Consider the following 12,150-nt stretch of genomic DNA (forward strand, 5'->3'; position numbering starts at 1 on the left):
GCACAACAGCAAAATGGGATTTAATACCAGTGCTTCCTTCTACTTAGACTGTAAGCTCCATGTGGGACCTGATTATCCTGTATCTACCCAAGCACTTAGTACAATGCTGGGTACATAGTAAACACTTAAATTCCACAGTTATTATTATTATTATTATTATTTCTGCCTCTTCCAGCTGAGCCTGCCAATGGCAGCTGTGGTCCCTGGACATATGTGGAACTCCATGGACAGTCTTTCTGAGGGAAGCTTGGCCCCAGTAGTCCTTAGGTCAAGCTACCCAAATTACTTAGCACAGGCTCAGCCTCTCAGCCTCTCCTCACCACTGGAAGCAAAACTAGCTGGGTGCTGGGCACCCCTGGGCTTGATGGGCCAGGATTGTGGTCTGGGCCCCAGGCTCTTACCTGGGCTCTTAGCTGAACAAAGATCTTGTCAGCTCTGGTCAAATACTGACTGCTAACGAGGCACAACAGTAGCTTTTTGCTGTCTTCAATAACAGACAGAAGAACCAGGAGCCTGTAAGGCACTGATCAGAACAGATGCTTTACGGTAAGAGCCTTGGTAGTGATTTTACCTTCCTAGTGACGATACTGCGCTGGTAGTCTGCCACCTCCCGCAGGAGCTGCTGGGTCAAGTTTTCCTTCTCCTCATCCAATCGGCTTTCATGCTCCAGCTGCTGAAATTCCAGATCTTCAAAGTGTTTGCTCTCTACTTCCAGTAGGTCAGCATCCTTTTGGGAAGTAGAGACAAAAGCAATAAAACGAGGATTTGGTCTTTACCTAAATTCTTTCTCAAAGTGGCTGGAAAGGGCTGTCCACTTCACTTGCTACAGTTTAGGCCTCTAGGACATATTCCTCATTTCAGGGACATGAGCTTTCCATTAGTGCTTATTATTTCCATAACAACCAGATTGTAATGGCAATCCAGACTGTGCCTTCTGAAGTGTGAGAACATAGGAAAACAAACGTGAATCATCCAAAAAATCAGTCTTTTTCAATTGATTGATGATTTATCTTCAAACAGAACTTTGAATTTGAATGAGTACTGTGTTCAGGTAGTAAATTAGTAAACTACTTTATTAAAATAGACCCTATTTGCTGCAAATGAGGCAAGTAAAAGTGTCTTATGAAAGAGATGACTAAATGAAAGTAAGTAGAAAAATACATGTTCCCTGCAAATGAGCTGACAAAAATGAGGTAAGGTGAATAGGTAAGAGGAATTCCGGGAACAATTGGAGACCGTAGACTCTAGACTGAAAGCTCTGTGTGGATAGGGATCACATCTACCAACGCTATTGATTGCACTTTTCCAAGAGCTTAGTATTCATTCATTAATTCATTCAATCGGATTTATTGAGTGCTTACTGTGTGCAGGGCACTGTACTAAGCGCTTGGGAAGTACAAGTTGGCAACATACAGAGACGGTCCCTACCCAACAACGGGCTCACAGTCTAGAAGGGGGAGACAGACAACAAAACCAAACATGAGGACAGGTGTCAAGTCATCAGAATAAAAAAAAAGCTAGATGCTTTTCAAAAATAAATAAATAATAAATAAAAATAAAGCTAGATGTACATCATTAACAAAATAAATAGAATAGTAAATATGTACAAGTAAAATAAATAGAGTAATAAATCTGTACAAATATATATACAGATGATGTGGGGAGGGGAAGGAGGTAGGGTGGGGGGAATGGGGAGGAGGAGAGGAAAAAGGGGGCCTAGTACAGTACACGGTAAATGTTCAATAATATCTCTGATGATACTGATTGATCAGCAATGTGCAGTTATGATCTCTTGTAAAGGCCAGAGCAGTATAGGTCACTGCTGCCCAAATACTTCCTGATTAAGTATTAATCAGGCCAATACTATGGCTCTGGGTCAATCAACTGTGTCTTCCAAGCTCATGGACAAAATAATCATACATTGAATCTACAGAAAAATTGATAATGATAACAATAATAATATTTATTAAGCACTGACTATGTGCCAAACACTGAAATGCATACAAACTAATACGTCGGGATACAGTCCCTTGTCCTGCAGAGTTCACTGCCTAAGAGAGAAGGAGAACCAGTATTTTATCCCTGTTTTACAAATGAGGAAACTGAAGCCCAGATAATTTAAGTATCTTTAAGTAGCAGGCAAGTGGCGAGGCTGGGACTAGAACTCTGGTCTCCTGTTTATCAGCCCTATGCACTTTCCATGAAGTCACACTGCCTGCCAAGCATGTTTAATAAATTTAATAAAATCTACTTTGTCTTCCCACTGGCTGCTAATGGGGACGTATGTAGGTAAGGTGGTCAGGGGTCCAGGACTACACTGGACTACATGTGGTCCGGCCAGCCTGGTTCCAGTACAGTACTGGATTTCTGTCAGGTTTCTATTTTCAGGACCAAACCTCCCTCTGTCATAAGTTCTTGCCATTGGATGTTGTGCCATGTGTACCAGAGTTCACATGCACTTGGGAGAGTAGAACAAATCAGGAGGTTCAGAGGTCCCATCAGCACAAATGCTCTAGGATCATTGGAAATCTGAACTCTTCAGGAAACTGCCACCAATGTTGTCTTTATGTTATAAAACATGCCTGGTGTAAGAGCAGCAACATCATGTGTGCACCTCTCATTTTAGTCTCAGTGAGGCCTGTCTGTGGTCCTTAAATAAAAGTGGAAGAACTCTGAAGAGTTTTTAGGTAGAAAGGCTCTTGGGCTGGAGAGGGTTTGGCTAGAATGGGAAGGGGTGAGTGTTGAGATTGATGTCAATTTGGTAGGATCTTCTACATTAAATATTGTGCAAAATATCTGTGTTCAAAGAAGAAAGCCAGGAAGTCAGATCAGTACTCCTTAACCAAGACACTGGCATTAATACATCCTGTGGGTGACTGTACAGGAAGCCTTTGGATTTATGGCACCATTGGCCTTCAAACAAGGTGTCTGAAATTAAAACGTTACCTAAGTAGCAACTAATTTTCTCATAGATCAATGTAACAAATGAGGGATTGGTTTCCAAACCGATATTGGACAACCTATTTGGACCAAAATTCCCCAGACATGGGTATTCAATTAACTGTAAATGAGTATTAGTAGGAGGAAGAACAGAATTGCTTAGTGGCATGTGCATAAGACTGGTAATCAGGAGCCCCGGGTTCTAATTCTGATTCTGCCATTTGCCTGCTGTTGGATCTTGGACACATTGCTTAACTTCTCTGGGCCTCAGACTGTAAAATAGGAACTCAATACCCATTCTCCCTTCCCCTTAGACTGTGAATCCCAAGTAAGACTGGGACTGCATTTGATCTGATTGCATCTATCTCAGCACTTAGCACAGTGCTTGGCACCCAGTAGCACTTAACAAATCCCAGTCACCATTACTAATAGTAATAGTGTAACTCCACAGTAGGATAGACTTAGAAACATGGCAAGTGCCATTTGTATTAAATAGGAACACCAAAAGTCAAGGACTTCCTGAAACAGTAAGGAGTGCCAGCCCATTTAGGAGGCAACTGGGAATGGCTTAGCTCTCAGCTCTCTGATATTCTACCTGAGTGAAAATAGGAACAGTCATTTTTGCCATGCCCAGGAGAAATCCTGCTCAGAATGGAAGAAAATCAGCTCTCATCCATGAGCAGTCAATTCCCCACTGGCAGGGTAAAATTCTGGCCAGCTACAGCTGAGGACAAACTGGGGATTCAGAATATGGAGACTCTCTGCTCCAGGGGCATGATTCAATAATTTTGTTGGGTGATATTCACACTTAGAGAGCTATTTTTTGAAATTTCAGCTTGGTTGCACTGGAAAACATCTTCCAAACCTCTATTTGCTAGTTGACCCAAATGGGTACCTAAAGTCAAAGATAACAAAAGTCAACTGGCCTGAATCTGTGTTTAACCTCTAAATGCCTGGGGAAATGTTTTGCATGGAGTCTGTGTTTCAAGAGTTTGCAACCTGGGGGAAATAAGTTTGTGCTAAATCAGGAAGTCTCCAGGATGAACTGAAGCTTACTCTGCTTGGGGAATATGTCTACCAACTCTGTTGTATTATACTCTCCCTAGTGCTTAGTACAGTACTCTGCACTCAATAAATGCCAATGTTGATTAAAGATCCATTATTATAATGAGTCATTCACTATTTATAGGTGCTTCTTGTCAGTCAGTCTGACTCCCCCATTATATTGCAGTACCCTTTTGGCAAGAAGCATAAATTAGGACAATTCTGCTCTTGGTCCATGGAAAGAGCATGGTTCCGGAAAGCAGGAGATCTGGGTTCTTTAGTTTAGGTGCTGCAAATAGGGAAATGTCTGCTGGGCCTATGTTATCAATGGTGAAGTGGTTTTGATTGGAAAACCACCTCAGGCATTTTGTAAGGTGGCCAGACCCAGATGGAATTCTGGAAAACAGGTGGCTAAAGTAGATGGGAAAGGCTCAGTGGTTACCAAGGAACCTCCCACTGTGGTAGAACCCTAAGGCCCAGCATTGGCACTGTACTTGTGGTCACTTTGGCTCTATTCTGGTCACGTGCCCACTGTAATATGCTATAACCCTGCCCCTCAACTCACTAGGTGTACTCTGAGCACCAGTAGGAAAACAGCTTTCTGAGAGGAGAGGGTGTGAGACCCGCTGGGCAAATCACTAGCTCTCAAATCAATTCCTTCTTGCAAGCCCATGGCCAAAACAATAATGCATTGAAAAATTGATGATGATGACAATAATAATTGCAATAATATTTATTACGCAGTTTCAGCACCTAGGCTCGTCTTTCATTCTCAATGGCAACTCAATCAACAATGCCTAGCATTTAGTAGGTTCTCAATATACACCATTGGTTGATTGATTCTATAGAAAATCACTGAAGGGATGTGCAGGTTCCCAATCCTGGAAAACTAAATTAGGATTTGTCTTGATTAGAGTAGGACTGGTTCTCATCCACGCCAGGGGCACTCCTGAGGAAGGAGTACAATTGGGAGAATTTCCCCTGTTTTGGAGAAAATGACAGGAGCTACAGCCATCTGTTCAACAGAGCTAGGTTTGGGCTATAGCCTTCCCTTTCTCTTTCTGTACTCCAAATCCCTTAGCACACAAGGAGGGATTTTTATGAGACATGTTTTGGACCCCAAGCTGAGCAAGAAGGAATCATTTCTATCTAGAACAGTTACAGATTTCCTGGGCTGGGCTGCCTATGTGAGAGGAAAGAAGAGCAATCTGTCTGGGTTGTGATTTGTTAGAACCAGGAGCCCTTCTGACCCTTCTCCTACAACCATACAGGAGTGCTGGGAAGAAGGCATCAGGGCAAAAAGAAATCCACAATAATGAATCACACTGGCTCCATTTCAGTGTTGTTTGGACATCCCACATCCTGAGTCTATTTTTTTTTCCTTTGACTGTACTTGCTGTTGCCATGGGTACACAGATGGAATGGAACTCAAGCATATAACTCAAGCCATCAGTTACAGTTACATCAAAAATACTGTCCCCAAATTGTGGCTTTTCCCAAGTGGTCAGTTTTATTTTTTTAGAGCAATTTCAGTTCCCTAAACAACTCACTGCAGGATAAAGGGAAGATGAATTAATTGACGTTGTTAGTCCCATTTCCCTGAGCACACACCAAAGGCACCAATACTAAAAGTTTCATTTGGCAGCTCAAACCACCTGAACTCATATTATTGGTGCCGGTACCAGTTTTGAGCAACACACACTTAACCAGCACCAAAAGGGAGCTCTGCCTAATAGGGTTTGGGAACATCTAATTATGTTCATTAAGATAGTCCTGCAAATTAATCTCCAAAATTAACCAGGCTGTTCACACTTAAGGAGTATAAATAAAATAAATAAGGAAAATAAATAAAATAAGTAAATAAAATCCAAACTCTTTTCTACTTGCCCAGCAAAAATGGTTACTGAAACTGGGCAGATGGCTCTCTGTAAGCCTAAATACCTACTACAAGTTTATTAGGATTTGCTTGTTTCAAATGCTATTGTTTACAAAGCCACTCAGGTGCTGGTTTCTAGGGAACTTTAAAGAGAAGGGGACTACAGTCTAGCAGTTTTAACTTCAATAGTCATTTGATCCACAGGGAATTAGAATTGCCAGGCTTCATTGAGGCAAGTTAGTGAAGTTCCGTCAGTATATCCAATTAAGTGTAGAGCCATCAAGGCACTGCTGTGCCCATGGGAAATATTGGGATAGAAGAGTGGCAGAAATCAATCTAGTATGTTATAAAAGGGTGCAAGAGGCCATGGAAACAGGGTGAGAGGAAGCAGAGCTCTCAGCAGTTTGAGAATAACATGAAACTTTGAATACATTCCACAGTAATTGGTTTCCAGTGTAGCCCTCAGGAACCATTAGGCTATGGGCAGTTATTGCTGCTTACAAGTTAAATTCTACAACACTCAATATCAGTTAAAACTTGTGGCCAGCAGCTTTTCACTGGTCTGCTTTGTTCCAATGGAAGCAGTAATACATTTCCAAGAAGCACTAAAAGGTAAACAGAAGGATGCTAACTGGGGAACTTGGAACCCAAATATGTATAGGCAGCCCTCTGGGCACCGTACCTTCCCTGTCCCCAGGCCAACACATCTATTACATGGGGAGGACCAGACGTAGGGAGACCAGGACCACCAAGGGCAAGTCTGCTCTGGGAAGAACACTGTGGTAGGTCCTCGAGGACTCAGGGAAGGGTGGAAATGTCCCAGAAGGCAGTGTACGTTCCTGGAAGCTTTCTACTGACCCTCCTCAGCTGTTGCTGTAACTGTTCCCTCAGGGCCTCGGGGCAGTTGTCAAGCTGGGTCTTCTGTTCGCAGTAAAGCTCCTGGAGCCTCGCTAGTTTTTCCCTCTCAGCATCAAGCTTTACTTTTTCCTGAAGTTTAGAAATCAGAAATAAAGAATAGAATTACCTTCAGGCCCTGCCCCAGAGTTAACGATCATCCCAGAACGAGCAGTGCCCCCTTACAGATGTTTGAAATGATCAGGTTTCCCCTTTGGTCCTTAGCTCTGGCACATTTCCTATCCCCACTGTGGACCCAGAACCCAGGAGAACCAGGGGCCTTCATCCCCTCCACCCTCCCCTGCACCAGCTCTTGTGTCTGATCTGGGCTGCTAACATAAGACAAAGCAGCAGTCATATTAGGTCACTGTCAACAAAGGCCAAGGAAAAACCAGGCTCCTGGAGCAGAAAAGCTGGGAGCCACCTGGCTGGTCTGGATGGGTTAGGTGGGACAGGAACAACAATTGTACTCATTTTACTAATATGAGACAGGTGCTTTGGGGGGGCCTCAGCCACTTTTCCTCTCCCTGGGAATGAGATGAAACAAGTCTTGAAAGTGAGGGAGCTCTCAGGCACCTAGAAAGTTTTTCAAAGCTCTAAACAGACTCTTATAGATTGAAGCTTCCACATAGGTCTATCATACACCAGTTCTGCCATGGTAGAATCCGGTTCCCTGGGTGAGCTGAGAGTAGCTAGGTAGTCAGGAGCAGATGGGTTAGGACTGAATAAATGGAAGAGAGAAGAAGGAAAAGAGAATTGTCGGCTGGTAAATCTGGGGTAGTTTTCTTCAAGACCTGTGTAAGGTAGGAAGAGAAAACAGGGAGGTTGACGAGGGGGGCAAGGGGGCACAGGAGACAACGTACACTCTAGTGGCAGCTGAAATGAGGGCATTACCTTATCAATTGCAGAAACATGGAATGAGGAAAGCAGTGTAAAAAGAAATATATTAGCAGGGATGGGGGATACAGGGGCAGTCTTTTGTCCTCTACACTTTACCAAGGAAATGCTCTTACACAGCACCTGAAGGAGTTCCCCAGTTATTTTCTTCCCTTCCCTGCAGTCTGGTTCCAGAACCATGTCCTCTTCCTTTGGTTTTGACATGCTCACCCCACATTCAGGCTGCCAGACTCTGCTTTTCTTCCAAAGTCTGAGGATGGTCACTCCCAGGGTCAGTTTCACCCCCCACACACACCCCAGCTACTCCTACTCCCCTAACTGTTACTCCAAGTTTCCCAGGCTCAGTTGCTCCTCAGAGAACCAGAAGGGAACACAAGTATCGTAGTAAGCTCTGAGACGTCTGCACAGAAACTTGATCCCTTCCCCACATTGCCTCGATCTGCTCGACAAATTTTTCTGGTCTTGGCTGAGGTTCCTGCTTTGCTCAGTGGTGTGGCATGATTGAATAAAAGCAGAATACGCTCTCTTGGACTTTTCTCTTAATAACTTCGAGAAGCCTTTGAAATGATTACCCTGTATTATTTACAAAGGGATGGATGTTTCAATGAGAGCTTCCAAAGTCACCCCAAGGAACCCGTCAGACCAGGATCAAACCTTATATGCCACTATCTTGCCTCTGGACCTTTATCTAGGCAGGAGATGGTGGTGACTCTACCACGTATCTGCAGTGTGACTTTGGGCAAGTCACTTGACTTTTCCACATCTGGAAAATGGCAACTCAACACCTGTTCTTCCTCACCCGTAGACTGTAAGCCCCATGTGTCAGGGACCATGTCCAAACTGATTATTTTGTATCTTTCCCAAGGTTTAGTACAGTACTTGGCACAGAGTAATTGCTGAACAAATAGGACAGTGATTAGTATGATTATTATTATTAACAATCAGGCCAGTATTGTGATCCACACATTTTGGAGCAGTCAAGGGAGGAAATGGTCATCACTGGATTGTTCTGAGTGAGAAGGATGGGAAATCAATCTGCATTGCTTATGTCCTCCATACCAGGAAGAACAATCAATCCTTACTTAGTTTTGAAACTGCTCCTCTTCTTTTTGGCATTCCCTTGGGCTGTGAATCGAACTTTGGTTGACCCTTTCTTCACTAATTTAGAAGTGGTTTCTTTTGCCCTCAGACTGGCTTCCCCCTTTCTCTGGGGTTGTAACCCAAGTTGTCTGTGGTTACAGGAGCTCGGGACTTGGAGCTGAGATAGGCCCCCACAGCCCACTAAGCCATTCACTTGAAGAACCCTGAGTTCTCTTTACGCTCCCCTCCATTAAGAAGCAGAGCTCACTTTTGGTTTTATGGCTATAAAAGGACAAAGCACTGATGATGTAAACAGAGTTTTGATTTGACATTTTTTGCTTAATGAAAAGCCAAAATAAATCCCCTCCACTGGAAGCAGATGAACTGATATGTGGTCACAAGCCCTGTAAGTACTGCAAGCCCCACAAAGCCCTGTAAACCTTGCAAGCCCCATACCTCCTACAAGTACTGTAACCCCTGCAAGCCCCATACTCCCTGCAAGCCCTGTCTACCCTTTAAACCCTGTAAGCCCTGTGAACACCATCAGCCCCGAAAGCCCCGCAAATCCTGCACATCCTGCAAGCCCTGCACACCTTGCAAGCTCTGCAGGTGTGGCATTAATTTCCTGGTCAGAAGGAAAGCTTTTAGCTCCCAGCTAAGTGTTCATGGCAGCCCCATGCTGGGTGATGGAGGCTTTGCTAGCCGGAACAGGACAGGCAAGAGAGGGCTTGGTTAACCTAACACAACCGGTCTGACACCAATTTCTAGTGAGAATTTGGGGGTTGACTTATTTTAAATAGGGAATACTTGCCAGCTGGTGGGCTGCTGGCCAGCATCAAGTGTTATTTCCTTTGTGGCCAGGAGCCCATGCTTTGCTATGAGATGGTTTCATCTGACAGATCTTTCCTGTTTCCAGCTTCTATAACCAACAAGGTTCTAATCAGGTTGGTTTTAAATACGCAGTACAGCACTTAAAAAATAACAATTGTATTTGTTAAGGCTTCCTATGTGCCTAGCACTGTGCTAATCAGGGGGGTTATAAGATAATCAAGCTGGGCACAGTCCCTGGTTCTGTTCTTCTTCTCTGTTAGACTATGAGTCCCTGGTGGGTCAGGGACTCATAGTCTAACAAAGAAGAAGAACAGAACAGGTATTACATCCCTGTTTGACAGATGAAGAGACTAAGGTACAGAAATTTTAAGTGACTTGTCCAAGGTCACACAGCAGGCAAGTGGCAGAGCCAGGATTAGAACCCAAGGCCTCCGACCCCCATTCCTAGGTTCTTTCCACTAGGCCACACTTGAAGGATAATTTGCCCAATGTCTCATCCAACACTTCTTACTCTGAATATAAACAGTTGATGCCATTTCAAATTCTACATCAAGAGTCTGTTCTTTTCCAGTTTAAATGCTAATTTCTAGGTTTTGAAAGTAATACTGAACAGATCTGCCAGTCAAATAATATTTCTATAAAAAGAGAAACAAATCCACTTCAATCTACTAACAACAGCTAATTGATAACAGTGGCAAAAATGAAAATAGAGAAATACTACCTTCACTTTTTCTAATGACTTTCTTCCAGGAAATCCCAAGCATTTCACAATTTTGTAGAAATGTGTGGCCCAAAGAATTAGGCGGGCAGGCACCATCTGAGTTGAACCTACAGCAACTCTGGAGTGAAGCTGACAGCTGTCTGGCTCCAAGTAGTGGATCAGGGCACTGGCTTTATGAAGAGAGAGGGCAGGGAGAGAAACCCCAGAGCCAGTAGCAGGTGGACTGGGGTGGGGGGGGGGGGGGAGATACATCACGGGGTGACAGTGGAGAGTGGAATGTCAGTACCCTAAGAAACCAGTGAGGTGTCTCCATGAGCCAGAAGAAAAATAATATGTACTGCTTCTATTTGGAGACCAGGATGTGCTAAACCCTCAGCAGAGTAGGGCAGTTCAGACAGGTAATTAGAGCAGGAAGTGAACCCATCCACAGTTGGTAAGCTGGGTAGGACCCAAGGGTTGGGTTAAAAACAGACTAGTGTGGCTCTGGATTTGGATTTGGTGTGGCCTCTGGCTCCCTTTGAAGTTGGAGGAAGACTCACCCCAGGAGGACAGGATGGGGCCTGACATGCTACAACTGACTCAGTTATGGATATGCCTTCCCTCAGAGGAAGGGACAACATTCTGCAGAGTCTTGGGCCAGGTGGTAGAAGAAAGCCAAGACAGGATATTTAGGTAGGGAATGAAGGGGTATGAAATTAATCCCCTCAACCTGAAGCAAGAAAACCTCAGAGAGTCAACACTGGCTCATTCTTTCCGCTTCCTCAGAGTTCTGGGCACTGGAAAGCAGAACAACCTCGACTGAGAATAGGCCCGCAGGTCCAGGGAGCCGGGAGGAGAAAGCAAAGAAGTGATGGTGCAGCTACAGTGCTTGGTCAGCAGAAGGACCCTGGAATGAATTGAATATGGCTTTGTGGGAGTTCTGGGGCCCCCAACCCACTACTGTTCCCCAAAGGGGGTCAGGACTGGTGGGTCCCAGGGATGGTGGTGCATATCTCCAGAACTCCCTGAGGGTCCCATCAGGAATTATATCTGGTTACAGCAGCTTGGGAATGTAGGCTGAATGTTCCGCTCAAGTTCTGACTTCTCTATCTTCCAACCTCCCATCAGCCAGAGGAATCTGTGTCAGATGTGACCTGCTTGTAGCAGAAGCCTCATGGGGCCCCAGTGGAGTGGGTGACCTTCCCTCCCTGGACACTCCACTGTCCACTGAGTGCTCCACTGTCTGGTCTCTTTGCACCCAACACTGACTGCGCTTCCCTGGCCAAGGGCTCAGGCCATGTTTATCTCATTAAATTCAAGCCTGCATGATAGCCTCAAGCAGAAAATCAAAACTCTGAGAAATTCCTCTTGAAAAACTGAAATGAGAACTGTAAAGAAAGAAAATGCTTGGTTCCTAACCATGGCAGGCTCTTCACCAAGACCCCCTAGATCAGAAACAGCAGCCCCCTGTTTCCTTGCCTCCCACCCAACAGAAAACTCCCAATGTCCCCCACCTAAGCCAGACACCCTATACTCCATGTTATCTAGAACTGCCCCATGGAGAACCACAGCACGTTAAGGGACTAAACATTGTTTCTGTTTCTGGCTAAAGGAACAATTACACAAACTTTCAATTAAGACTAAACCTCCCTCAGGGAAGGATGCAAGCAAATCTGCAGGTGGAACCATGAAACATTTTTTTTTTAACCTTGGTCTTTTCTCCCATGACATTTCTTTCCAGGTCTGCTATCTTCCTGTTCAGGTGATCCAATATCTCTTTCTCTTTCAGAAGTTCAGTGGTTTCAGATTTCTGTTCACCATCCAAAAGGGCACATTCCATATCCAACTGTGAATACAAAGCATTTTTCAGAAAGGTTTCACCTTTAAG

At 44.3% G+C, this 12,150-nt stretch overlaps 1 protein-coding gene across 4 annotated transcripts in view; it reads right to left on the minus strand.

Moving 5' to 3' along the window:
* PHLDB2 (pleckstrin homology like domain family B member 2) overlaps positions 1-12,150 on the minus strand; it is a 126,317-nt gene that overhangs the window by 67,305 nt on the left and 46,862 nt on the right. For 3 of the 4 annotated variants that reach the window (XM_038759213.1, XM_038759212.1, XM_038759216.1), the window contains 3 exons: positions 11,971-12,108; positions 6,719-6,847; positions 572-727 (listed from right to left, as the gene is read on the minus strand). In XM_038759213.1, the coding sequence (XP_038615141.1) occupies positions 572-727; positions 6,719-6,847; positions 11,971-12,108 (423 nt within the window). The remainder of the gene's footprint in view (positions 1-571; positions 728-6,718; positions 6,848-11,970; positions 12,109-12,150) is intronic. The other variant, XM_038759214.1, reaches the window with a different exon arrangement.

This window comes from Tachyglossus aculeatus, chromosome 17, assembly GCF_015852505.1.
Source record: "Tachyglossus aculeatus isolate mTacAcu1 chromosome 17, mTacAcu1.pri, whole genome shotgun sequence".
In the NCBI taxonomy this organism is placed as follows: Eukaryota; Metazoa; Chordata; class Mammalia; order Monotremata; family Tachyglossidae; genus Tachyglossus; species Tachyglossus aculeatus.